This window comes from Mollisia scopiformis (assembly GCF_001500285.1).
Source record: "Mollisia scopiformis unplaced genomic scaffold LY89scaffold_17, whole genome shotgun sequence".
In the NCBI taxonomy this organism is placed as follows: Eukaryota; Fungi; Ascomycota; class Leotiomycetes; order Helotiales; family Mollisiaceae; genus Mollisia; species Mollisia scopiformis.
This window is the reverse complement of record NW_017263597.1, coordinates 318,981-345,354: the sequence shown is the minus strand read 5'-3', so window position 1 is coordinate 345,354 and position 26,374 is coordinate 318,981. Positions and strand designations below refer to the sequence as shown.

Genomic DNA, 26,374 nt, shown 5'->3' with positions numbered 1-26,374 from the left:
GAGTAATTTCACTCTATTCGAGAGTTAAACTCTCTCTATCAAGCCTTGGGTGACGACTATGCGTTATAACAAACGTGAAAACTAAGTCCAGCTTTTAAAAGCCTTCCGCGACATCGAGACTCAAGAATGGCAGCCGGTCTCCCAGGTTGGATTTTTTATGATTGGCCTCCGACTCTACACACCACTCATTCAAAATTCTGGTTGCTTGGGCTTACAAAAGCTAATTATTTTATTCAAATTAGGAAAGACCTCCATCCCTTCAAATAGCCGCACGATAATTTATCGCGAGACTTGACTGTCGAAATGAGTGTGTGTTTAGCGGCTGAGAAAGACCGGGAGTCAGAGGTTACAGACTACAACGGAGAGAATCTGGACTAAGTAGACAAGTACATCAAACAGGTCAAGGTTAGAGCATTTGAGAACGAGAGGTTGAAGTAGGCAAAGGCGAATTTGGAGGTAGAATCAGTGGAAGTTGCTACGACCATTGAGCATGCAAAAGCTGAGGATATAGAGGATGTCACGGAAACGGAGTGTAGTAGAAAACGCCGCAGGGACTAGAATAGTCAATACAGTGCATTCATGGAATCTTACTATCTACACTTCCCTCTTTTCTCCAGAAACGTGCCGTAAGACAGAACCAAACTCCATCCACCCAAATGAGCATAATAGCTTTTCCACTTCACTAAGCAGCAAAACGTCATACTTAGATCACAATACATTCAAACCAATATCCGAGCAACTACATACAAGAAGTGAATGACATCTATCTAACCTCCCTCTTCCCTCACATAAGTCATGCTTTTCACTCCCTATCTCATCTCGCTCATCATACACTCCTTCCTATACATCTAAAAAATCAAACAAACGCCACCCGCTTTCCCTAACTAATGAATACCAAATATCAAAGCTCAATGTTCACGCTCGGGACTGCTTCTCCCTTCCATCAGTTCAATGATCTCAGCTACCTTTCCCTTCGCTCTTCTCGATGGACTGGGCGTCCTGCTCATATCCCTCTCAACCTCTCGCTCTTTCTCCTTCCCCTTCTCATCCGTGCTAACAGATTCCTCATGATCATCCTCAGGCTCCTCAGTCTCCAACAACGGAACGCCATCCATCGCCGGAAGCGTCTCCGGCGGCGGAATAAAGCAATCCTTCAAACTCCTCTTCCCACTCCCCTTCTTACTCTTCACACTCCCACTTGCCGTACTAGCACTGCCGAACGAATTAGCATAGTAAAACATCGAAACGAAAGTGAGGGGCTCTGGGAGCCGGGAGCTGTCTCAAGAGCTCTCGTTTGCAATATGTCTCGGCTCTACCCGGCTCTCGGCTCCCAAAGCCCTCATACAAGAAAACAGTAAATTAGTATGGGGATTTGACATACTCATCCCTCACATCATGATTAACAACTCGCAACTTCTCCTTCGGCACTGTAAACATAACCTGTACAACGCGATTCTCGATTGCGCGCTCAATATCCCACTCATCGTAGTCATCTTGATCGATATGTCCCCCTCTCATACCCGGACTTGAGAGCTCGCCCGTAAATGTGTTGGATCGTTCTGCTGGGTCAGTGCTGTCTTCCCAATCACCTTTTCCTTGTTTGCGGCGCCAGAGGGTGGCGCCTGCACTGACTGTTCTCCTGGGTGCCCGACCCACGCTTCCTGTTGCGTAGTCGTATCTGGCGGGGCTGTTTTCTCTGCTGCTGTGACTATGGGCTGGACTTTCGGATCCTGGAGAATCACCCACGAAGACTCGACGGATGCTGCCAAGCCAGCTGGCTCGACCTTTGCCTAAGCCTGTCGGTTTGGACTTCGAGGGGCTGCCGACAGAATCTGCTTGTGATCGAGTCGGGGATGGCTGCTCAGAGGGCAATTCGTCTGGTCGTGGTAGAAGACTTTCCCCCTCTGCCTGCAGAGCTGGAAAGCTTAAGGTTGTATGCGCTGTATTGAAGGATTTGGAAGATGCTGACCCTGAAATACTTCCCGCGCTTCGTGGTGGGTGGTAGTTCCTTGGACCATGAGGTCCTGCTCCGTCGAGGACTGGGCTCAGAGTCGTGCTCGGTCCTGTAGTCGAAGCAACCCCGGAGCTGAATGGGTTGATGCCCGTTATGAGCCCTCTTAGAGAATTGGCTCGGGATCGCCCTTGAGAGCTGGATCCTGATCGAGAGATGCTCATGTTGGAGATAGCAAGGCTGCGTTCCGTACGCTCACTGAGGTTACTTTCCGTTCGTCCGCTATCCTCCTCCCCAGAGACAGAATGAGCAGTTGCATGACTAGCGGCAATGAGCTGTGCTCGTCGAGTAGGCGAAACACGACCAGCTTGCGAATGCCGTATCTGAGAATTGAGCAGAACATCCGCTGCGGCCCAGTCCGCAACCCATTCCTGTATCTCTCGTTGTCGAGACTCCGCCGGACTTTCAGGCTCTAGGGATGTCTGACCGGAACTATCCCGACGGACATTGGTGACGATGCTTGGTGGAGGATCTCGGAATGGATCTGAGTATCGGTTTTGTCTTGAGCTGCTTGGACCGACAGAAGGTTCTCCAAGTGCAACGCCGATATTTTCATTCGCAGGCTGACTACCATCTTCATCTGCTTCATAGATTGGATGGATTACACCAGCCGTTCCAAGACTATTGGCTCTGCCAAACACGGCTGGTGGACCAAGGCCTGTTTGATTGTATTCCAAAGCCGCCTGAGTGTAAGCACCTCTGGCGCTTCGAGAGTGCAATGGCTTTCTTTGTATTTGTCGAGGGGGCGGAGGAACTGGCCCAATCTCTCCAATGTTATGCAAGCTCTCGTACCCAGCTACAGCACTATTGGAGTCATGAATTGGGCCGCTATCCACCATTCCTTCATTGTTGTTGTTCCATCTCCCATTAGACCACGGGAAACCTCCACTCTGGCTCATTTCTCTGTTAGGTGTACCATAGAAATCTCTTGAACCGGCATCAAGACGGCCAAGGCCTTCCTCTCTTGCTTCTCGTCTCCGCCTGTTTCGTCGAAAGCAACAGAAGCAGCAGAGGATCGCGGCGATTAGGGCAGCGAGTCCAAGTCCAAGCCCAAGTCCGAGTCCAAGCTTGGTTGAGCTTGACTTCTTCGACGCTGCTGCTGCTGCAGCGCTGGAAGATGCACTAGCTATCGCAGCCGTGTATGATGGATTAGTATAGTTCGACACCCATTCCATGCTAGTAGCATTGAAGAAGGTGACTTGACTTGCTGTCGTCGCTCGTTTCGAATTTCCCGTTGTGGAAATGTTATATCCTCCGAGCACCATCATTACGTTCCCAGGCAGCATGACAGCTCCATGACCATAGATGCCATTCTCCGAAGGTTGATTTGTGGGAACCGACCATTTCCAATCTCCTGTTCCTCCATATCCTGTCCCCAGGTTCAAGACTGCAAGTTGTGGATCCGCTGCCTGGGTGAGGTCTCCAACCCAGCCGCCGTATACAATGATGCTGGAGCCATCTTCTGTTAACACGGCGGAATGTCCAGATCTGCTATCCACGGAGGTAGCAGTACTCTTGATGGCCAATTCAGTATTTGGACTTGCGGATGGAGATGGCGAGTCTACGCTCATAAAGCTCCATCCTTCTTCTGGTAGACTCCAGACTGCAACCTGGCTCATGTTTATGAAAGCAGTCTGCGTATGTCCTCCAACCAGCACGTAACTCCGTTCCTGTGTTTGAACCCCAGTTGCATTCGAGTAAGTTGGCGTGAGTCCCGTAATCGTGAATCCTGCTTCAGCAATTGGAGGTCCTCTGCTCGAAGTTACATCGAGGGTGTAAGAAGCCGTCGTCGATGGAGAACCATCTGGTGCAAGTCGCAGCATATGATTCGAGTATGAAGCCGCAGATTGCCAAGTTGCAGTTGTAGCCGTGGACGACGGACACATACCTCCAAAGAGGTATATGTTCGTCTCGGATGCATTGGCCTCGACCAGTGTCGAGAAGCTGAATCCTCGTGCGAGGAAGTCAGCTCCTGGCAGATCCGCAGATGTCACATCGCTAGCTGCGGTTGTGGTCTCTGTCGCCCAAGTACCATTCCCGATGGTACTCGTATTCGAGGGTGTAAATCTCCATAGTGCCGAGCTAGTATTCGTCAAGCAGGACCCAGTATATACCGATATCTGTCCAACTGAGGATATAGACGGTATAAACGCATCTGTATCACCAGTGACGAATGGCAGATCCGAGGAAAGAGTTTCGAGCGTTAAATTGGAGAGATTGAGCGTCGATGATATGTTGAGTGAGACAAATTGTGTTGACCCGGAAGCTGGCAGGAATGCATATGCAATATCGTGGTTACTTGCAGAGGAATCGGGAAGTAGTATCGTCGTAGGCTGGTAAGGAATCGATTGGGATATCGCAGCTGCGAACAAGAGGGGCAATGTGCAGAGAGCACTGACGTGGTTCCTCATGATGCGTTGTCGACAATATTAACACGAATTATATAGGAGGATATCGAACCGCTTCGTATCTCACATCGTCGTCCAGATAAAACTGTCTTGTCAGTAAACTAAGTCCTAGATAGAGCAGAACAAACACTCTCAAATCTCTCGCAAGACTCAATCCTGTTCGTCTCGTTGACAAAGCTCACTCACTCACTCACTCGGGTTCTTTTCGAAGATCGCAAGCAAGGGACGTTCGGTGACCATAAACGAGACCTTTGATACCTAGTAAACACGCGCCACTTGGGTAGATCCCGATGGAGCGTCAATCGACGAATCACGGAGGATATTTCCCCTCTTTCTTCAAGGGTTGAGCGGCAGGGACTTGTTTACGCGCGTTGCTATAGTGATTTCCGAAAAAGCACAGGGTATAGATTACATGTGAAGACATGTTTCGGATGGGATCTTGGATTTGAGACATTTGTCGCGTTGTTGTTGATGATGTTTTGGAAGTGAATGTTGATGGTTGTTCCTATCTTGCTATTTTGGAAGGTAAAAATTGTTGTTGGAGTGAATTGTGACTTCTTGATGAAGACCGAGGTGTTTTGATGATGACATATCAGAATGTGGGGTAGCTTGAGCATCGACCCCGCGATGATCAAAGAAAGCTGATCGAAGCATCGACCACAAGTTTGTGAGATCTTCAATTCTATTATATACAGAGAAGCAAGTTCTCTCTTTCTCTAGCAAATAAAATTGTCCACCTATAATTGATTCACACATTCTTATTCTCACTCTCATACAACCTCACCCAAAATGCCAGCCTGCACAATACTCCTCCTCTCCCTCATACCCACAACCACCATCCCGAACTTCCTCAAAGCCCTCTCCACCACTCCTCTCAAACCAATCGTCATCTCCCGCGTCATCCGCTGGATAATCCTCCCCACCAAACTATCAACCTCTGCTCTCCTAGCCCAGTAAGTTCACCCACACTTATATCTTCAAACCTCAGTGCTAATCACCACAAAGAAACATATCCTGGACACTCCTCCTCATCCTCCCCACCCCCTCCGCTTCCCTCCCCCCGTCCCTCCACTCCCAAATATCCCACACCTGGACCATCCAAGCCGGCGTCCCCTCCCGCCTCCTCCAAGATTTCCCCTCCAAAAACGCCACCCTCCTCCACCCGCCACCATCCACCATCCCTCCCCTAACCGACAGCCTCTCCTCCCCACTCTCCTCATCCTCCGCCCAAGACCTAGAACTCTCCACCGAACTCCAGCACTGGATATCCAGCAACCCGCTAGGAGACTCCGCGGTCTCGATGCTGAATTTATTGGCGTTTAAGGAGGGGATGAAGGGGGAGTATTTGAAGTATGGGGCGGAGTTTGCGAGGTCGATTGGGAGGAAGAGGGGTGGGGATGCGAAGATTGTTGGGAGTGTTATTCACGGAGATGGTAAAAAAGACAAGGAAGAAGAGGGAGAGCAATGGGACGAGATAGCACTAGCGCATTATCCCAGCCTAACGCATTTCGCGGATATGCTTGCGAGTGAGGATTTTCAGAGCGTGAATAAGAGGTATAGGGTCGGGAGTTTGCGGGATACGGCGATTTTGTGTACGTGTGAGGTGGGGCTGGGGTTGGATGGAGATGGGAGGGCGAAGTTGTAGGGTTTGGGGAGGGAGGGATGGAAAGAGGGAAGTTATGGCAATGTCTGGATATGGGGCTGGGATTTGGGGAGCTTTTGAGAATCTGAGTATGTCTTGGACAATGGAACCTGACTAATGCTGGGCTATCAGACAGGCGAGCTACTTGATTCAAGGTGTAGGAGTCGGAGCCGGAGCCGAATGGACTACTTCATATCCAAGGTTTCTTCTTATACTCTAGAAAAAGATGCGTTGCTTTTGGATGTATATGGAGCCGGATCCAGTGTGTAAACCGTCTCCAATAACGAGTCTCAACTCAATATTGTTTCATACACCCAAATTCCTTCTCGTGTCATTGCCAAATGTCACCTCGAACAATAGCTTCAAGGTCAATATCTAGTCCGCAACCAGACATTGATATTGTCTAATATCCAAGACTCCATTGAGGACTGAGATCGTGTTAATGTCTGTCACCTTGACAGCGCATCATTGAGGAGAGACAGCGTCTTCGTCAGCTTCCTTCTCCTCGCCAATAGAAATTGATCCGCCAGCTTAGCCTCGAGGGGTAGCTAGCTAAAGCCAAGCTAAAGTCTGAATAAAAAAAAAATGCGAAGCTTTTTTACCAATTAAATCGCGAGGATTCTGCCCAAATCGTAGCTTTTTTTCTCGTACCTAACTTTTCCACGTGATCTCGAAAAAAGCAGACAGTGGGGAGGTGGGACCGGATCCTGCCGTTTCGGCTCAACTGGTCCTTGTTAGTTGTCGTGCTTGCTCCCGTATGATGGAGCGGCGGCATACCAATACGTCAATCGCCTTCTTGACTCTTCTGTCTTGAGTCGAGCTGTGCCTCAGCACCCTGTTAGGTGCGAGCATACCACAGAGCCTATGCTTTGGCTTCCACAGTAATATCTTTTCTTCCACTCAAACCCACTCAACCACCATTTCTCTTCAAAACCTCCTGCACAAGTTTCTGCCCCGGGAAATCCACAATCACAACCCCAGTCCTCGCTCCATTCCCCTCCTTTAACCACTTCCCCGTCCGATCATTCATACCCACCACACTCCCATTATGATTCCCGGTCGCAGCTTCAATCGGCAGCACACCCACACTCGCACTCAAATGACTCAAATACAGCTTCCCATCTCCAGCCTCCGTCCCATTATCCGCAGCCCACAGATGCTCTTGTATAGCAACCCACTTCTCGTCCAAATCGGCCAGATCCGGCACCTCCCAATAATCTTCGAGGTCGACGAGTGGGGACTCCCATTTAATGCCGTACTCAGCGGGGTCCTCGCCAAAGTTCTGCAGAATGAGGATCTTGCCTCGGAGCGAGCCGAGGGTAGGGACAACGGTCGGGCCAGGTGTTGGTGGGACGTAGAAATGCTGGGAGCAGCCGGATGCCGTGATGGTGGAGTTGAGGCGGTAGTAATTGAAGGAGGTGATGAAATCGATGGTGGAGTTTATGGGTGTGCTTTCTTCCTTTAGGCGCATGAGGATCGTTTCGCCCGGGTTCGAGTCGAGGAAGGAGAAGAGGGTTATTAAGACGTTGGCGTAGGTGTGTTCGGTATAGGAGTCTTGGTGGTAGATGCGGAGTTCGTCGTTGTGGAGACGGGCGCGGATGTCGAAGTAGCGGATGCCGGCTTCGAGTTGGGTGGTTAGAGGGTGGTTTTGGCATTGGTAGTCAGGGCCGTTGATGATTGCTGTCATGGAGTCGTGTGTCCCTGGGATGGAGAGATTGGTGAGGCTTGTGTCGGATGGGAGGGCTGTCATCCATCTTGGAGCGTGGTAGGAGTTTATGTCGAAGGAGTATTGGGATAGATAGCCATCGTACTCAGGGAGGAGTGTAGGTTGTGATGCAAAGGAGAGACTTGCAAGGCTGAAGGTTGGAGAGGCACTTGCTGAGAAGTAGAAGATAAGTAGCACTGCTAAGCTGATGATAAGAAGAATGCGGAACCTCGACGAAAGCAAAGCCATCATATGCACGAGGTTCACAACCCTCGATTCTGGCAGATGTCAGAGATGTTCATAGCCCATCAAGCAACATGATACAGTCGTTGTAGAATGCTCATGATGTGAGTGAGAGGTTGAGAGCAAGGCTGCTCGGCCGAACCTTACACGTTTCCATGCCGGTGTGCCGATTGGTGGGGTCTAGAATAGCACGGTCCAGGGGAAAATGGACTTGTTTTCACGTGAAAGCTACTGCAGGTACAATATTGGCAGACGCGTCCAGCGAAAAATAAAATACGAGCGGTCAGAACTCAAAAAGGATCGATTGAGACTTTCCACCGCATCGGATGTCAGAGGAGGAAAGCCGCTCGCATTGAAGATTGATGATTGAGAAAGATAAGAGAAAGTTCACGATGCATGTCACGCATCTTTGACCTGGTCGAGATGCGCAGGGAAATAGATAGGAGAAAGGTCCGAATGAATCCGTTGACATGGGGAAACTGCATGGGAATTTGCGAATGCAGAGACTGAAATTGGACCCGGATAAGCTCAGCAATGCCCGTCTAAAAAGAAGTTACTTGTTCGAAATAAGGAATCTTCGACCAGGTTTGCTCGGTAGCAATTTACCAGACCCCTGATTCATGGAGGATGGCGGTAAGCAAAGGAGTTCATCAGATGGAATTGTGTTTGAATTCATAATTTCTTTTGCGGCCACCCCTCCTCGTTGCCGCTGTAAGAGCTGCACGCACATGCATTGGTACTAGGATACTTCCAAGTCTCAATAAAATCCGTCCTCCGAACAGCATATTATTGTTTTTCGGTCGGTGGATGCACCCTTTGGAAAGATAAGCTGCCTTGATTTTGAGAGCGCTACTGGGTCCGATTATCTCAGAAATGCACGTCGCCACAACCACTCGAAAATATCCAAAGTATGGCGAGATGAGCTCAAGATGTGACTTTTGGTATTCCCGAGAAAGAATTCAAGAAAGAAAGAATTCAAGAAAGAAAGAGAGAGAGAGAGACAGAATATCACACGGCAGAGATATTCTGATCTGCGCCACGAAAGCACTCCGACCGTTTCAATGGCAGCCGCACGCCTCCCGACTACACCCGTTCGGGAATTGTTGAAGCTTTTCTCAATTTCCCGCTGCGCGGCAAGCACACGGAGTGGAACAACGATGACGACGGGATCGGCCCAATGCACGCCCTGCCATTCGCTTCGGAAGAGCTGGGATGACCTTGAAACAATCCTTTGTTCTTTGCGGGGAAATTATCGGTGAAAGCCTGAAAGGAGAGCAGCGAACGGAGGACGAACTCTACTGTACTGCCGACGAGATTGATAATCATCTTCTTCAAGTGGAAGTAAGAACCGTTGATGGCCTCTGTAAACATGATACAGTATCATGCCTCACCTGCTCACATGTGCTCTGCAAGAATACGAAGTGTGCATTGAACGCTAGTCCACAACCACCACCAGCATCGTATGACAACTGTAGACAAGAACCCAACGTATGACGAAGACGGTGCCAACAACGTTCTTTCGCTGACGGGAATATCTCCGACGATGAAGATAGAAATGGGAGATGTCTCTAATGAGCGAAATGAAAGAAATAATTATTATAAATATAAACTGTAGTCACCAATCATACCCGTACAGAATGAATATGTTTACCACTTGGCCTCAACTGGCTCGGTGCTCGGCGGCAGCTTGGTCTCTTCTCCCCTGGCCAAGAAACTGGGGTCTTCCATGGCAAAGCTCCAATGTGGCATAAAGTTGTGCATGAAGATGTGCATTAGCGAGTCGTGCAAGGATAAAAACGAGCAAGCAGTTGAAGTGAAGTGGGCAAAATCGACGCGAGCCAGAAATCTCGTGCTGCTTTTGCCGCCTTTCTGCTGCTCGTCCTCCTTCCACTTCATAAAAACCAAACCAAAACTTTATTGTGGCCGTCTATTCTCTCGTTCGCTCCGGCTTCCTGCCTTGAATTCTTCTCTCTTTCTCCCCTTAGTTCATGACTGCCTGTTGTTTCAAAAGTCAATCAATCAATCACTCGCTCGTTCCTTCCATTCATCCAGTCCCAGAAACTTTCACTCAGGCTCGCTGGCCGACGAGTCCTTCGTTGAATTTTATTTTCCCTACGGTGCACGGTATCCACACTGGTCCACGGCCTAACTGCACTCACTCATCTTGAATCCGTTCTTGAACCATCTTCTTCCTACGCAGTCGCCCATCCCCAACGTGGAAATCTAAATCTAAATCGTCGCTGGGCTCCACTACACGGCCCTCCACCGGTCACCTTTGCATCTCCATCTTGCATCTGCTCGTACCAGCGCAAACGGCTCTACCTTCTGCAGAACCTTCTGCCGCTGTTCTTCTCGTCTTCTCGTCATTCTCGAGTCAATAACAAACGCGACAGTGATGTGGCTGTGATTGTCGGACTGACATTCACTTGCTTCTGATTCAATGGGATATCTTCATTGATATTTCGCGTCGTTTGCATTCCTCGTCAAATCCATAGGACCAACCACCTACGATACTGAGAATCTCTCACCCACGACCGTCGATCCGACCGCGATAAACTCTCTGCCTCTCTGCCAAGATGTTTTCGCAGCGTCGGTGCTATCTGCTCGTACTGGATGCATTCTGCTTCAACCTTCTCCTCTGCTCGGTGTCTGCGCTTAATGTCGAATATTGCTCGTCCCTCAACACTGCAACTACCGCCAAAAGTAAGTAACAACTGCTAATCGTATTCAAAAAGTGAAACTAATGTGAGGCTTGTCCAGACTCCAGCATATACCAGTCCAATGGCCTCTGCCACGACTTCTGCCTCTCCAATTATGCATTCGCAGTTCTTCAAGGCGATGGATGTTGGTGCTCGGATTATGTGCCTGGCACTACCACAACTGGATGCGATTCTACGTGCCCCGGCTACCCTGACGATCTCTGCGGTGGAAATGGACTTTACGGGTACATTGCGTTGACAATAGAACCATCTGGCACAGAGGGAGCAAGCTCTGCGGCAGCATCTTCAACATCTGCATCTGCTGCTACTCAGGTTAGTTTTCCCAGTTGATGTCCACCAGCCTCTTCATTTTCTTCTGTACTATATACTCGACTGCACCATCGCTTGCCCATTAAGGCAGCTGTAATGACTTGCAATGACAGGTGACTGTCACTGCCACTCCTCAAGCTGTGACTGTTGTTGAAACTCCCACGACGTCTCCATCTCCGTCTCCTGCAGAAAGTTCCACGAGCTTTAGCTCCTCAGTTGTATGCTCCTTTCCTTGGCTCGAGAACCTTTTTCTACGCAATCAATTCTTTCAGCAAACATAGACTAACAATGTGTAGTCTTCGACCGAATCCTCAACTACGCCAATCACAACATCATCAAAAGCACTGACAAGTAGCTCGTCGTCGTCCTCGTCCACATGGACTGCTACGCCCGTAACTTCGCTCGAAACTGTGACTGGGCAAGTCAGAACTGTTACGGTTACTCCGACTGCGCCTCCAACATCAGGGAGCTCGACTGGCATTACTCAAAATAAGAGTAGTGGGGGATTAAGCACAGGTGGCATTGTCGGCCTTGTTTTCGGTATCCTGGCACTTGTGGCCTCAATAGCCGGTATCATATTCTGTTGCATACACACTCGACGTCGTAACAAGGCCGAAGAATACAACAACATGAGCAGGCGGGGTAGTAGCGCTGGGCTAGGTTCTGCAGGAGAAACCGTACCTTCGCGGACAATGAGTCAAAACTCAAGATTTGTTCTTAATACGGATGGTCGGCAAGTTGTGGAGACTTGGGAACCTGGTGATATGCCTGGGATTAGGACGAGCAGATTAATGCCTGTCGACCCTCGATTAGATCCTTTCGCCGCAGTCTATCAAAGAGGAGAGAACAAGAGTCGAGAGAGCATTAACACGATCCGTGATGACCAGGACTACTCCCGACGAGTAGCAGGTCCAGCACCGATCTTACGAGCCACTAATCCCGACGATCTGGATGACTAGATCTGGATTTTTTTTCTTTTCGAATACGAACGATATGACCACTTTCCTTTCACCAGCATACAGCATTTGAACGTTACGCACTGTTTCAGCGGACGTCGGCGTTACAGTGATATGGGAGCATGGTAATTGCCTTAAAAACAATGGGTAATTGAGCGAATGACAAGGCAGCATTGGGATTTGCAACATGCAGCTATGAGTGGGCTGGTGTTCCAGAGCTCATACCTGCCTGGTCTTTCTCTCACATTGTATTATAGAAATCACGGAGTCCTGAAATGGTGTTGGATTGTGGGACTGCTACGCATGGCAAGAGTTGCTCATGCCGTGGCTGTACATACGGAAAATAGAGCATACTGGCTTGCACAAATCGTGGAAGATGGAATGAATACCCATTTGCAAGAATATTCGTTGAAATCCGAGTTCGTCTTGATTTTGTCCTTATTGAGTGAGATCGAATCCAGTGGCTTGCAATGCTTCATTCGCGATTATAGCTCCACCGCTTCTTTATGTTCAGGTTCGATTCTACCCTCGAGTCACAAACCAGAGTCAAAGCACGCATTTGACCGGTAAACTTCTCACTTATTCATAATGTCGTCGTTACGAACTATTATACAACATGTTGTTGCAAAGTGAACTCTTTTATCTTCCCATTTTGCTTCTATTCTACTATCCCCTCCCCCTCCCTCTTCCCCAGCACCTAGTACTTCTAACCTAAGTACCAAAATCCTGTCTATTGTTTTTTCTTTATTGCACACGGTGTAACCTATCCTCACAAACAATAAGTCATTTAAATGCTGATCGTCGGGTAAGTTATGGAGTTAAGTTGAGTTAGGTTGGGTTAAAGCGGCGGGGGGTGGAGGGTGAGTTGTGAATCTTGTGGGTGAATGGAACTCGGGTATTTGTTTCTGGGGCGGACCCGGGGGTTTGTGAGGGGAAGGTTGTGAGTTCTTGTGAGTGCTTGTGAGGAAGGAAGGAGGAAGGAAGGGGGAAAGGAGGGAAGGAGTAGAGGGAAAGGGTAGAGTGTTGGAGTGTTGGAGTGGAGGAACAGTGTCGTCCCGTGATGTAAAGGGGCGGGTTAGACGAGTAGAGTGACTAGCGAATATTTTTGTGTTTATGTCTGTGGTTGTGTCTGTCTGTCTGTGGATTGAAAGATTGTATGTCTGGGTTGGGAAATGGTGTGCGGTAGAGGGAGAGGGAGAGTGAGGTGGTGATGTTACAATTCTGAGGTGTGGGTGGTGGGTTGGTGGTTTGAGGAGGGATGGGGGGAGCATGTTGTGGAGAAGGAGGCGTGAGATTCGTCTCTTGGAGTAAATGGATGCAAGGGTGGAGGAATGGAAGGAAGGAGCAGCTGGACGGACGGTATCATCGTCGTTCTCCCTCGTGATATATAGGGGTGGGCTATGCGGGTAGAGTGATTGGTGGATATGTTTGTGTTTGGCTGTGGCTGGCTGTGGCTGAAGAGTGTATATTGTGGGTTGGGGAATGGTGTGGGTTAGCGGGAGAGAGAGTGTGAGGCGGGGGTATAAAGGTTTTGAGGTGTGGTTGGTGGCTTGGTTGGTTGAAGGGTGGTTTAAGGGGGGACTATTTACCTTCTCCCTCGTGATATAAAGGGGCGGACAAAGTGGTGGTAGCGAATGTGTTTGTGCCTGTGGCTGTCTGTGGATTGAAATGGGTATATCGCGGGTTTGGGGGCAGGTTGTGGGGTAAAGGGAGAGGGAGTAGTGGTGGGATAGTGGTGATGTCGTGGGTCTGAGCTGTGGTTGGTTAGTGGTTTGAGGGAGGACTGGATGGGTATGGCGGGTATTTTGTGGAGAGGGACGATGGCGTTTAGAGGTATATTGGGGTTTAGGCGAGAGGTTGTAAGAGAGAGGGTTGAGACGGTATGTTGCGCTTTTTGTGTCATTTGAGGAGGATTGGGTAGGTATGTCGAGGAGAGGGAGGATGAGGATCGTTTGTCTTTGTGCAGAAGGAGTCCAGTGGTGGCCGCAGATGTATAGTGATGCTGTTTTCCTGGAGGTTGACTTTGGTAGTAAATTGTTTGCTTCCGCGACTCTGCATGAGTTGGGTGAGAAGAAATAAATTGTGGGTTAGAAAAGAAGGTGTGGGGTGAGGGTTGGGATAGCGATGTTGCGTTTTTTGGAGCGCTTGGTAACTTGAGGGATTGGTAAGTATGTTGTGAAGAGCGAGGATCTTGTGTGTGTGTGTCGTTGTATACCTAGCCAGCCATTGTTCTGGTGCCTTCAAGCCAAGCAGTATCAGAGTCACATTCTCGAGATTCACTGCCTCCTGTTCTTCCACTAGGATTTACGGAAAGATCTCGTCTTACCTCTCCTCGATCGCCGCCTGACTGTCCAGCGACGAATAATTGGGAAAAGCTCTGGGCTTCCTTCTAATTTGGTTATTCTGCAACTAGCGTGGTTGTTCCTTCTTTGGTAGTGCAAGCTGTACGACCGTTCGACTTGATACAAGCACCTTTGTCCAACATCACCCCCGCCTTCCTTAAATTACCCATCCAACTTCAATCTTTTAACTTTTCCAGAAGCACTTCTTTCTTCTGCCCATTCGAGCCGCTACGTAATCCAAATTCTTCGATCTACAATGGGTCTCAAACTTGAAGTGTGCGGCGATGCTGACATGACACGTACTTTTGCCATCATGAGCGAGGCATTCGGTCATGAACACCCCTATATCGATGCTGCATTCCCTGAACACGACACGCCCGCCGGCCGCGCTTCTGGAGGAAACCGAATGCTCGCTATCAAACACGCTGATCCCAACACTACTTTCCTCAAAGTCACCGACATTGACACGGGACTAATGATCGCTCAGGCCAAATGGAACATCTACAAGAATACCATCCCACCAGAGCTTGATCTGGATGGCGATTTCTGGGAGAACGATGAAGAGAAAGAATACGCCCAACTCTTGTGCAGGGAGTATCTCATACCCCGCAGAAGAGCAATCAAGGCGTCTGGCGGCAATTTGTTATGTAAGTAGTCTCATTTGGAGAGGAGTCGATCGATTGCCCTTCGAGCATACGGTATTCTATGACTGCTACATGTGTTAATGATTCACAGCACTCGATCTCCTCACGGTAGATCCTCAATACCAACGTCGCGGCGCTGGCCGGCTTCTCGTCAAATGGGGAACTGCTCTTGCAGATGAACTTGGTTTTATGGTATACACACGATTCTTTATGAGATGTCCACCAGAACTCACTCGTACATGTCACAGGCTGTAGTTGAAGCAACTGAGCAGGGACGTGGTCTCTATGAGTCGGAAGGATTTAAGGCCATCGATCACTGGCAGACGAGACTTCCTGAGAAGTGGGCAGGCAGGGGCAAGCAAGGTTTCTTGTGGATGGTAAGGCCAGCAAAGAAGTTGTGATGTTGCCGCGCGCTTGGTGAACATACTGGTGGGCAGGCAGAGGGAGACAGAGTTGCTTATGAATGTCAGAATGGTGAGGCTGCAGAAGAGCCGTAAGATTGCGAAGCGCTTGCTCAACATATTTCTTACGTTGCGATCCTAGTCTCAAATGTGACTCTTGCAAAAGTTATTGGTTTGATGCTAGTCCGTGCTGCCTTACTATATGTCCTTCCTGTCTCTGGTGGTTGTGATTCTGAGAATCCTATTACAGCACGAAAGCTTCCGAGCTTTCTTATCCCAAGAACTCAGGCATCCCACCTTCAGGCATCATTACCATACTTTACCGCAACCGTTGTGGACTGTTGTATAACCAATCCCTCCCCCAAGACATCAGACTGCACTGAAACTTTCAGCTGATCCAATTTCCGGGGACTCGCAGCCGATGCCCTGTGGCCCAACCGTGCCCGTCTGGTCTGATATCCGAGTTCCCCCCCCCTTGTGTGGTGTAGACTTTCTCTTGTGTCTTCCAAGCGGATAGCTCGTTGATCGCAGTAGCGCAGAGCCACCCATAGAGCGAAGATCGCCCGCCAGAATCCCAGTCTGCAGACTGTCCATGATTGGTTTCAAGAACGGAATTGCAGTGACGATCACGCTCAAGTTGATGAGGAAGGAAGTCGTCAGTATGATTGCAAAATCCTGATAAGTATGATCGACCGATTTGGAATTGTCGTGAATATATATGATGCGTATGACGCTGACTGGGATAAGTCTGGTTCACACTCAGTATATGGAGCACGACGGAAGACGTATCTAACTTACAGCGTCCTTGACCCAAAAGCAGCTATTGTGTAGAATTTCTGGCTTCGCCGCAATTTGATATCATGCAACAGATATATTGGAAGGCAAATGGTGCACACGTCCAAGAAGATATCTATCACAGTAAAGGCGTCCCAGAATACCACCTAAGTTTTCATTGGATGCATCCGAGAGATCGGTGAACTACGTACCTGGTCGAAACATTTCCCTGAGAACATCTCCCACGGATTGGGTATTCCGCACTGAAATGCAAGGCATAATAGCAACATGGCATATGCCACGACATTCAAGACTATGACCGATTTGATAACTTTCAGTCGGATATCATGGCGCCCCAGAACTGCATAGAAGTGTAACAGCACCATCTTTGCCACGCAAAGAGATGCTGTCATGAGTAGCTGCGATGCATATTCTGCCTTGAAAACGATTTATTAGTATTCTTGCTATGTTTTGCTTTTGCCATACCTGCATGGCAGTCACTGAGAGGGGACGGGTGAATAAGGGTAGTAGGACTTTTTGGTACCGCAAAATATTATGTCCAGACAAAGTAGACTGGTGTTGGCCTAGCCCAGCCGCAACTTGCATAGATACAGCGATATCATAGGCAATCGTAATGACCTAAAACTATCAGCAGGTAGATGAAGGTAGGGAGAGCAAAATCCTTACTGTCGCAATTGCCATGAACAAATCGTCGAGTCCAAAGGTTCGTGCTATGACCCATTTGCTGAACAATTTGACAAAACTGGCCAGACACATAATTACCATCAAAATCCATGTTGCTATGTTGATCCAGGATCCTCGAGCGTCCGACGTGATTTCAATAATACCGGATGAAGCCATGGTATTTGTTCACAACAAATTGGTCGCCAAAGAAGAAAACGAAGTCTTATGAAGAGGGGCTGACAGAGAACAATACGAGATAGAATTCGAAAGTACAAGTCCGGAAAATTTGCCCTCGTGCCATGTAGAAGACTTCTCATGCGCAATTCCATATTTAATACTTGGCAGTTGGAAGAAGTTCACAGAAACACCTGCATCCCACGAAATTTCGACATTGGATATTACCTTGTGCCATCTTTTCCGGCATGTGAAGAGTAGATGCCTTTGAGGTTGGGCAAGGTCTCCTATCTTCGGTCGGTGCTGCCAAATGGTGCAGGAGCTACGTGGATGCCCAGAATGCACCTCTGTGCCTTAGTGCTGGCCCCAAATCGGGTCCGAATACGATAATATGTTATACAAGACTGATTTTAGCCAACAATGTCAAAGGGCGTCCTCAAGATAACAAGCAAATCGCTCCATTACAGTAACGCACTGCTTACTTGTGCGGCTACATGCCTTTGGAACGTTTGAATACCCGCATCATACGGGCCGAATGAAATAAATGATGAGTGAGGAATAATGCTTTGTGCGAGGGCGGGAAGGAGGGTGACACAAGCTTCACAACATGACCCCCTTCTCCACGGAAAACACCACAAGATAATTATGAACCAATTATTTCGGTGTCTTTTCATAGGATTAGGAGGTGGCGAGACTGTCGGAGGCGCAGCGACGAAAAAGGGAAAAGTCGGCACTTCTATTTGACCAAGGAGGACGGATCGTTCCACCATTGTCCCCATTTCCTGTTGATCACTAAGTTATTGTACACTAAAAGCTTCTTTGTATCTCGACAGGCTTCGAGAACGGTACGACCCGTTCTTTAATTGGATTTTCCGACGGGAATGTCTCAGCCACGTGCTCTGAATCAGAGTGGGTGCTGTCAGCTTGGTGGAGGGCCTTGCCCATTTTCATTTCAAGAATTGAATAACAAGACTATGTGCAGCTGATTGCCCATGAAGCATTTTGGCAAATTGCAATCATGTCTCAGAGAGAAGATACTTACGCTATGTCCGCTTTGCCCGTACCAGAAGAAAACGACGGCACAAAGATCCCAAGTACCAACACTGTGAACCGCTGTGTTTACCCTCGCGATGAAGCAGTATTGGCACGCTTTGGCAAGAAACAACAGCTGAATGTGAGTATTCTGGACTTGGATTTCCTTGCATCTACGCGGGATATTTATTAATTCTGCCTCACAGCGAAAGTTTGGCCTACTTTCAATCGTAGGCCTTACCTGTACCTTGATGATCACCTGGGAAGGTACTTTGACGTCCGTAGAGACCGTTCCACACAGTTCTGAAAATGATTTTAATGTACTTGACAGCGTTTTTCAACTCGGGCTGACGAATGGTGGACCCTCCGGATTGGTTTATGGTTTCTTGTTTGCTTGGATTGGGACTGCTTTACAGGCATTAGTGATGGGTGAAATGGCATCAATGTAATCGACGCCAAATAACTGTTGTCTTTACTGGAGTTTGCTGACCACTAAATAGGATACCTCTTGCCGGCGGAGCATACAATTGGTCTGCTATCATACATGGCAACTTTGATCATCATGACCACTTCCTAACCTTTCATAGGGTCGCAATACTTTCACCTCCTTGGTGTTCAAAGTTCCTCAGCTACTTAACAGGTTGGATAACAGTCATTGGGTGGCAGGCTGCGCTGGCGAGCTCTGCTCTGCTGGGAGGCGTCATGATCCAAGGCCTTCTGGTGCTGAACTATCCCACATACGTCTTTGAGAGATGGCATGGCACGCTGCTGTTGTACGCTCTCATTGTCATCGGACTGGTGATAAATACGTGGCTTGCGCGCTTGCTACCGCGGATTGAGGGGCTGGTTCTAGGAATTCACGTCATTGGTTTCTTCTGCACGTTGATTCCTTTGGTTTATCTTGGTCCACATGGCTCTCCCTCTGACGTCTTTGCTGCTTTCAACGACGGCGGCGGTTGGGGATCCCAAGGACTGTCTTTTATGATTGGATTGTCAACGAGCATGTTTGCATTCATTGGCTTTGATGCTGCAAGTCACATGGGTAAGTGTTTTCTCATTTTCTTACTTCTGAGAACGAAGTGAGATAGATTTTTATGCTTTTTTACTGAGTGCGATATGCAGCGGAGGAGATTGAAAGAGCAGACATAGTCATACCAAGGAGTATAATCGCTTCCGTAGCGCTTAACGGTTCTCTTGGATTTGGAATGGTAATCGCAACCTTGTTCTGTATAGGGGATGTAGACGATGCCTTGGCGTCAGCAACGGGCTTCCCCTTCATCCAAATATTTCGAAATGCCACGAACTCCAACGCAGGTGCGAGTGCGATGACATCGATGATCATTGCTGCTATGGTCTTCGCCACCATTGGGTTTCTCGCGACAGCATCCCGTATGGCCTGGGCTTTTGCTCGAGAAAAGGGTCTTCCTGGTTACAACACCTTAGTAAAGGTACGCATCATCTGGCATGAAGAGATCACAGGACACTAAGATGGTGAATCAACACAGGTCCAAACTAAATCAGCTCTTCCAATGTATTGCATCGGACTCTCCACCATGATCAGCCTTCTGTTGGCTCTTATCAACATTGGCTCCTCGACAGCCTTCAACGCTCTCACCTCCCTCGTTATCTCTGCATTCTATTCATCCTTCGTCATTTCTGCGAGTGTATTGCTACATAAACGACTCACAACTCCCGAGCACGAGATGAATTATGGGCCTTTCCGGAATAGACATTTCGGTATTCCGATCATCATCGGATCAATTGTTTACAGCGTGATCGGCATCTTCTTTTCATTTTGGCCAGGCTCACTAAACCCAACGCTTGTGAACATGAATTGGTCAGCTCCTGTTTTTTCCGGTGTAATGGTCTTGAGTATGGGTTTCTGGTTTATTCATGGACGCCGGGTGTATACTGGTCCGATCATTGAGGTCGATTCAAGGGAGATGAGTGGGTAAGTTGACCCACCCCAGTTTCGGCCACTTTTTCACACCAAAACTGTCACAGCACCGGCTGAGACGATGCGGCTGAGACGATGCTCGCTTACGCCCTCAGAAACCGTCCTTACCAAAACGGTACGGTTAGGGATGGAGGAATTGGGGTGGGTCAACTTAGAGCCGTGCGACGAAGACTAGTTTGGAAGATTCTAGCTACTATATCCATGAGTTCACATGTCACCCACCACTGCACCATTGCCGGAGATTGTTCAAACGTTGCGCAAGGTGCCATATCACTTTCTGTCATTTCGCCCAAGTCACCTGGCTCAATAGCTGCGACAATGAAGTGAAGTCATTTCAAAGCTCCTAAGCAAAAGCATCTGGTACTTATCACATTGATTTGAATTCATCTCACTGTCTCTTTCATCATGCGAAGTTCCAATCTTCACAGTATTGTTCCACCGGGTTTCATCACCCCACCGCAAAGTTTGGTCCTGAACGTTGCCCTCTAATATTCACCGACCACGTCGTCATCAAACAAGCTCTTATGCCCATGCCTTTCAAAATATGCCTTCATCGTGTTGTAATGAGGAGAATCTTCTGGGCAGAAAGCGTATTGCTCCAAACGGTGAGATATTGGTCTATAGTCTGTGATCATCTCATAACAAGAATGACGTTCTGTCGCGCGGGACCAAGAAATCAAGTCATCCCAGCTTCGACAAGACATGACTTGCTGGTCACCGATAGCATGAGGCCGATCTTCTGAGGGCATTAAAGTGTCATCCGCTTTGCACATTATGTCCTGACGCAAGATATTGAGACAGTGATAAATATGTTTGCCAACGCGGCTGTTCTTGTCGACTTTGACGGGGGCTTGGAACTCTCTGTACATTATCTTCTGCGCTCTAAGTCAGTGGCTGCAGTAGGTTTTGAAGTTTGAAAGGATCAAAATCTCTGTGTATAAGAGAAACGGGTGCATTGCATAGCAAGAATCAAGAAAATAGCGTGAACTTACCAAGCAGTGCAAGTCATGAAATGCTTTGATATGATATAGTCCTTTCCCATCATCCCACGGAAATGGCACGGAACGTGCTAACCCGTGGCTGTCCGTGTAAGCGTGGTCAAGGGCCACGACTATGGGGCTTGTATCGAGACTCTCCCAGTACTCGGTAGCCAGTGTCTGATTATGACCCCAATTCGTATGATATGTAATGTCATGATTCTGAGGCAATCCGGCTAGATGTGCACGATCAGTGACTGGTCTATTCTGCTCTGCAGCTTTCGTCTTGTTGTAGGAAGTTGATACCAGAAATTCTCAGAAGGGGATTTACGAAAGTGTAGCAAGTCTACTCACTATATTTGGAAGGGCAATCAAACATCTGCGACCGAATACATTTGACCATCACCGCGAGGAAGACATTGGATGTCAACAAGATGGCAATGACGGTACCGATGAAGAATTTGTAGCTGCGTCCTCTCGGCCGGGATAGGTCGCTGACTTCATACTTTTGATAGTATGCTTCATCTTGTGGGAGAAGGCTTTCGTTCTCAATGGTCATCTCTGTCAGAGACAGAGAACTATTGCTCGCCAACTGCTTGACTTCAGTTGATGAAAACATCGTAAGAGTTGAATAGTTGTCCGAAAGGATCTCATGAAAAAAAAAAAAAACTACGGCAAATGGGAGTCTTTGCGAGCTGTACATAGGCACCCCTGTCAGCAGGACCTCCAAGTGGGAGGCTGAGCTTCCTTTGTCTGGTGTGCCTATGTTTGTCTCAACGCCCCACGATTGCTCTGATCAACTGAGCTGCCATACAAGTCGACGTCTGACTCATTGGAAAGATGAAGAGGTGCATGTAACGTTGTAGTGATGAAGAGGTACATGTATCGTTGTAGTTGTCAATATTGGGTTCACGAAAGCTGCAGCTTGCATTCTACAAAAGTCGTACCAGATCCAGTATGCATGGACGAAGTCCATACCGGGTGACTATGCCGTACCATTTATATGCTTATCTCCAACGTATCATGGCCAAAGAGTTATCTTTAGGCTCACAAAAGTCTACCTTCTTGCTCTGCATATTGTGTTCTTCTGGAATCTTACAATGTATGTGGTCTGATGACCAAGAATGCCCAGAAATTTGGGAAACAATGTACATGTGCCACCTAGGAAGTCATTTGCACTCTTCCTAGGTGGTACAAGGTGCTTCCAGCGACGCTTCCATTTTGGACTGTGCGCTCGTTCCGAGCTTGTGACATCTACCATTTTATAACTGTTCGTCGCCCCCCTAGAACAATCCCTAGAACAACCAGAAATCTGCCTCCGTACTGGACCCATCAAGCCCTTGAAAACACACCAACAGGTAAACTCATTTAAGACAGTCTCTTCCCTTCCTTCTGACGCTTTTCTCCAGGTATCTTTGTGTCGAGCCGTCATGTATTTCACCTCCTATCTCCAAATCCTGGCCTTGAGCTTCTCGGCAATCACTATTGCAATACCAATTGCCCCTCGAGTTGCTCCAAACATTGAACTCGAGGTTGCGGACCCAATTCTCGATATCGAAGCTCGAGCTGCCCCAGACATCACTTTCGAAGTTGCCGATCCGATCGTCGATATCGAGGCACGAGCCGCTCCAGATATTACACTCGAAGTCGCTGATCCAGTTGTCGACATCGAGGGCTGAGCTCGTGCAGATGTCGGAGTTGGAGTTGCATTTTACATCCAACAGGCAGGAAACATAGGAAATGTATTCAGTCTTCTCACAAATCTTCCGTCTTCAACAAGATATGATGTCGAATGTGACTCTTGAACCAACACTCTGCAAGTGAAGTCCCATTTTACCCTTAGCCAAAACAGGTGAACTCTGGAGCGTTGTGTCCATACTGCAATTGACTGCAGCTGGCCTAAATCCTATTCGACGCAAATAAGCGAAGATTCCATGACTATCTGCTCAAAAACCATATTCTCGATGCAGGCTGTGCTATTTTTACAAATTGGACCTCTTCACATGTACACTCCGATCAAAAGAGCTTGATTGTTCCTTGATTATCCATGAATCACCCGTAGAACGGGTTTCCACCGCGCACAACGGTTTACAAGCACACGCTGCCTATGCCAAGCTTCAAAGTGCCGCTCAATGTCCAATTGGTCATGGGGAAGCGTGACGCCTCTGTCCTACATGTAAACCTCTCATTGAGCTTAAGTTTGGAACAACGATTTTTGCAAAATAAACAATAACCGGCAGAACGCATGCAGAGTTGGGTCAAGGTCAAGGGTATAATCCAAAATTAATGTAAGCCTCTTTGAGCCTTGTTGGCATCTTATTTGGGTAGGTGTCACAAAATACACAACGACCCGGCAGACACCCAGACTAAAAAATTATGTCGGGTACATCCGGGCTGAGAACAACCTGAGCGGTCAATATGTACAAGGCGTATGCACACTAAACGTTCATGCATCCAACGACGCCAACCGATCGTGGCGCCTAGAACCAACATACCTTGCACCAATTCTCTTGCTCCAATCATCAAGACATAAGATGCGTCGAATGGAGGAGGTACTCCTTGCTCAAAGCAAGTACTGTACATGGGAAGTAACCGCAAACTTTCCAAACTAGTGAAAAGACACAGAGAACATACGACGGCCGCCGAGCTGCTGAAAACGTTGGCGATTGCAAGACCGCAGCTGTGAGTCCAACATTCTCACTCTAACATCATCCCGTGTCATCGGATACGATGCGGGTGGCACCTTCCCTTAGTGACGTGTTTTATAGCTTCTCTGCTACCCGAAACGATACCGATCAAACACGATTTAAGCGGGACACTTCCCACTGAAAAACTTCCATCCACAATGACTATGGATGAAGATACACCTGCATCGGCGCCTTTCGAAATGACTTCCAAAGCAGAGGGAGACATCGAAAATGAAGCTGCTCCTACTATGGAAACTCCCAAACAGACTGTTTTCCAACAGAAAACCATTCTAATTGCTCTGTGTACAACCAGTTTCGTCGTATCTATCGATACCTTCATCATGACCAACGCACTCCCAACGATAGCAAAAGACTTTGGTATATCCAACGCCGGATATGCTTGGATCGGATCTGCATACATGCTGAGTTTTGGGGCCGCACTCCCAATGTGGGCTAATTTCAGCAATATATGTGGACGGAGAGCTGTACTCATCACAACGGCTACAATATTTCTCATTGGCACAATCGTGGCCGGATTATCGAGAAGCAATGCTGCTTTAATTGCTGGTCGTGCTGTGCAGGGTATTGGAGCAGGAGGCTTGTCTGTCCTCGCAAACATTGTCGTGGGTGACGTATTCACTGTCAGGTAAGTGATCATATGTTTTCAGGCTCGAGACGTAACGTGTTGGCTTACACAACTCATAGGGAACGCAGTGTCTACTTTGGGATTGTTGGCTGTGTGGCTGGGGTTGCTTCTTCTGCTGGACCGACAGTGGGAGGGATATTGTCCCAAGTTGCGAGCTGGCGCTGGGTCTTCTGGATAAACCGTAAGTGCTTAACGGCTGCACAGCGAAACAGTACTGACAAAGTCCTGAATAGTACCATTCATCGGCATCGCCCTTTTCGTTCTGGTGCTATTCCTCAGACTAAAAACGGACCACGCCCCGGTCATCTCGGGGTTACAAGAGATCGATTGGGCCGGGATTCTCAGCATCATCGGCGCAACACTTATGTTCCTCATCGGCCTACAAATGGGTGGAACAATAGCTCCGTGGAACTCGATACGTGTCATACTCTTGATCCTATTCGGCATCATCGCTTACACAATGTTTGTGGTCATCGAATGGAAAGTTGCGAAGAGGCCGTTAATGCCCCTCAAATTGTTCACTCGGGTTTCATATCTTGCTATCTTTGGAGTCAACATCTCTCAATCGTTCATCACGACAGGATGCACTTATTTCTTGCCTCTTTATTTTCAGATTGTTCTGGGTGCTTCCCCGATCATGTCAGGAGTTTATTTCCTACCAACTACTCTGGTCCTAGCCTTGTCCTTCGTATTCGTCGGTCACATCGTTAAGCGGTCTGGTGAGTACAAACTCTTAGTTCAAGTGGGAGCTTGTGCACTCGTCGTGAGTACTGGGCTGTTCATCCATCTTGGGTCTCATCTAGACTGGCCGGCGATGATCATCGGACAGATACTGGTGGCATGCGGACTTGGCCTTACATACAGGGCACCCCTGATTGCCCTTCATGCTCAACTGGAGGAGGAGGATGTTGCGAACGGGACAGCTACTTTCCAGCTTTTAAAGACGTTGAGTCAGACAATCAGCGTCATCCTTGGTCAAGTCATCTTTCAAGCCAAAGTTCAAAAACAGATATCATCATTAGGTGGCCTTGATCTAGCACCCGGTTTCCTCTTGGCGCTGAGTTCTGGAAATACCATCTCGGTCAGTTCATCGATTGCGAGTATGGGAATAGAACAGCAGGGAGCTGTTCGGGGTGTCCTCGCAGCAGCATTCAGTGAGATGTGGATATTCTATCTGTTGATTGCTTTCGGAGGTTTTGTATCTAGTTTCTATATTGCGAAGGCCAAGTTCTAGTCGTAGATAAGGTTTTCGACATCATGAGATAAAGCGAGGGTTGTGGAGGGGTCATTGGTAGGAGAGGAAGGTGGCGGAGAGGATGGGGTTTGGTTTTTGAGGGGAGCACGGAGAGGGGTACGTTTGCTGCGCTTAAATTTGGAAGCGCGCGCCTCGGTGCGAGTGCCAAAGCGGACAACTGGAACCCGTCTCTTCGATGTTCAATCTTCATCATCTATGCCCCTCCTCCTCCACATCTACACCTACATCAGCATCTGCATCTTCATCTTTAAGAAGACCGACCGCCACAGAAACATATAATTCTACTCGTACCACGTCTGCGTCTGCAATGATAAGAGCTGCTTCGCCATCATCTACAACCTCCTCCAACGATATGTACCTCGACACCTCCTTTCTCCAACAGCAGCGACAACGCGAATCTTCGGCTGGCGCATTCGACCACAGCAAAGAGGATCTGGTAATCGTCGACATTATTGCTGACCGATTGCGTGATAAACTCTGCGAGCTCGAGGCCGGCCATTTGCCGTCGCGGTTGATAACATCAGATGAGTTGTAAGAGCTGAGGCCACCGGGAATGGCCCACTTAAGCGAGACGCGGTAACGCGTAAAAATTCTACACCCCATTTTAAAACCCTTACTACACAACAACCCTCTTAGGAATTAGTCCATAATTCAAGATGGAGACACATCTTATCCTAAGTGATCCTATCGAGAAAGAGAATAATGAATGGCCTACCCCTGCACGTGCAGTCATTCGATCTCTATAGCGCTAGGGAAAGTCGCAACGCGAGATTGTCTCAGAGACCCATATCCCTCGAAGAACAGTAC

The 26,374-nt window shown here is 48.3% G+C and overlaps 11 protein-coding genes across 11 annotated transcripts; 6 read left to right on the top strand and 5 right to left on the bottom strand.

Annotated features, from left to right (window-relative positions):
- Positions 1-908: 908 nt before the first annotated feature.
- On the bottom strand, positions 909-4,422 carry LY89DRAFT_698651 (uncharacterized protein; the record flags this gene model as incomplete). The annotated part of the gene is made up of 5 exons (XM_018216999.1): positions 909-1,158; positions 1,382-1,940; positions 1,980-2,710; positions 2,804-2,839; positions 2,885-4,422. The coding sequence occupies 5 exons, from the start codon at positions 4,420-4,422 to the stop codon at positions 909-911; spliced, it is 3,114 nt and encodes a 1,037-aa protein (XP_018068607.1).
- A 786-nt stretch (positions 4,423-5,208) lies between these two features.
- On the top strand, positions 5,209-6,281 carry LY89DRAFT_671620 (uncharacterized protein; the record flags this gene model as incomplete). The annotated part of the gene is made up of 3 exons (XM_018213227.1): positions 5,209-5,372; positions 5,425-6,011; positions 6,217-6,281. The coding sequence occupies 3 exons, from the start codon at positions 5,209-5,211 to the stop codon at positions 6,279-6,281; spliced, it is 816 nt and encodes a 271-aa protein (XP_018068606.1).
- A 690-nt stretch (positions 6,282-6,971) lies between these two features.
- LY89DRAFT_708673 (phosphatidylinositol-specific phospholipase C) lies at positions 6,972-8,487 on the bottom strand (the record flags this gene model as incomplete). The annotated part of the gene is made up of 2 exons (XM_018217698.1): positions 8,152-8,487; positions 6,972-7,871 (listed from the first exon to the last, which is right to left on the bottom strand). Exons 1-2 carry the CDS (start codon positions 8,164-8,166, stop codon positions 6,972-6,974), a joined length of 915 nt encoding a protein of 304 aa, XP_018068605.1. The 5' UTR covers positions 8,167-8,487.
- Positions 8,488-10,585: 2,098 nt separating this feature from the next.
- On the top strand, positions 10,586-11,997 carry LY89DRAFT_589814 (uncharacterized protein; the record flags this gene model as incomplete). The annotated part of the gene is made up of 4 exons (XM_018209560.1): positions 10,586-10,712; positions 10,770-11,041; positions 11,152-11,256; positions 11,335-11,997. 4 exons carry the CDS (start codon positions 10,586-10,588, stop codon positions 11,995-11,997), a joined length of 1,167 nt encoding a protein of 388 aa, XP_018068604.1.
- Positions 11,998-12,720: 723 nt separating this feature from the next.
- LY89DRAFT_133275 (uncharacterized protein) lies at positions 12,721-13,422 on the bottom strand. The gene has a single exon (XM_018205254.1). It carries the CDS (start codon positions 13,263-13,265, stop codon positions 12,813-12,815), a length of 453 nt encoding a protein of 150 aa, XP_018068603.1. The 5' UTR covers positions 13,266-13,422; the 3' UTR covers positions 12,721-12,812.
- A 161-nt stretch (positions 13,423-13,583) lies between these two features.
- LY89DRAFT_708670 (uncharacterized protein) lies at positions 13,584-15,381 on the top strand (the record flags this gene model as incomplete). The annotated part of the gene is made up of 4 exons (XM_018217697.1): positions 13,584-14,059; positions 14,534-14,983; positions 15,072-15,172; positions 15,229-15,381. The coding sequence occupies exons 1-4, from the start codon at positions 13,918-13,920 to the stop codon at positions 15,379-15,381; spliced, it is 846 nt and encodes a 281-aa protein (XP_018068602.1). The 5' UTR covers positions 13,584-13,917.
- Positions 15,382-15,750: 369 nt separating this feature from the next.
- LY89DRAFT_752108 (uncharacterized protein) lies at positions 15,751-17,321 on the bottom strand (the record flags this gene model as incomplete). The annotated part of the gene is made up of 5 exons (XM_018221242.1): positions 16,843-17,321; positions 16,642-16,794; positions 16,368-16,592; positions 16,180-16,322; positions 15,751-16,129 (listed from the first exon to the last, which is right to left on the bottom strand). The coding sequence occupies exons 1-5, from the start codon at positions 17,014-17,016 to the stop codon at positions 15,751-15,753; spliced, it is 1,074 nt and encodes a 357-aa protein (XP_018068601.1). The 5' UTR covers positions 17,017-17,321.
- A 737-nt stretch (positions 17,322-18,058) lies between these two features.
- LY89DRAFT_589796 (amino acid transporter-like protein) lies at positions 18,059-20,000 on the top strand (the record flags this gene model as incomplete). The annotated part of the gene is made up of 7 exons (XM_018209558.1): positions 18,059-18,187; positions 18,252-18,322; positions 18,377-18,490; positions 18,546-18,575; positions 18,633-19,087; positions 19,168-19,493; positions 19,551-20,000. 7 exons carry the CDS (start codon positions 18,059-18,061, stop codon positions 19,998-20,000), a joined length of 1,575 nt encoding a protein of 524 aa, XP_018068600.1.
- A 487-nt stretch (positions 20,001-20,487) lies between these two features.
- Positions 20,488-21,168, bottom strand: LY89DRAFT_589728 (uncharacterized protein; the record flags this gene model as incomplete). Its single annotated transcript, XM_018209551.1, has 2 exons — positions 20,488-20,877; positions 20,995-21,168. Coding segments are annotated over 2 exons (564 nt in total), but the record flags the coding sequence as incomplete, so codon positions are not given.
- A 1,207-nt stretch (positions 21,169-22,375) lies between these two features.
- LY89DRAFT_686747 (uncharacterized protein) lies at positions 22,376-22,729 on the top strand. Its single transcript, XM_018215357.1, has one exon. It carries the CDS (start codon positions 22,410-22,412, stop codon positions 22,656-22,658), a length of 249 nt encoding a protein of 82 aa, XP_018068598.1. The 5' UTR covers positions 22,376-22,409; the 3' UTR covers positions 22,659-22,729.
- Positions 22,730-23,914: 1,185 nt separating this feature from the next.
- On the top strand, positions 23,915-25,546 carry LY89DRAFT_589700 (MFS general substrate transporter; the record flags this gene model as incomplete). Its single annotated transcript, XM_018209547.1, has 3 exons — positions 23,915-24,312; positions 24,372-24,493; positions 24,546-25,546. The coding sequence occupies 3 exons, from the start codon at positions 23,915-23,917 to the stop codon at positions 25,544-25,546; spliced, it is 1,521 nt and encodes a 506-aa protein (XP_018068597.1).
- Between the last annotated feature and the right edge of the window lie 828 nt (positions 25,547-26,374).

Bases quoted from the DNA above. Each gene is read 5' to 3' on its own strand.
- LY89DRAFT_133275 (XM_018205254.1), bottom strand. From the start codon at position 13,265: ATGCTCCCCCCATCCCTCCTCAAACCACCAACCCACCACCCACACCTC.
- LY89DRAFT_686747 (XM_018215357.1), top strand. From the start codon at position 22,410: ATGTATTTCACCTCCTATCTCCAAATCCTGGCCTTGAGCTTCTCGGCA.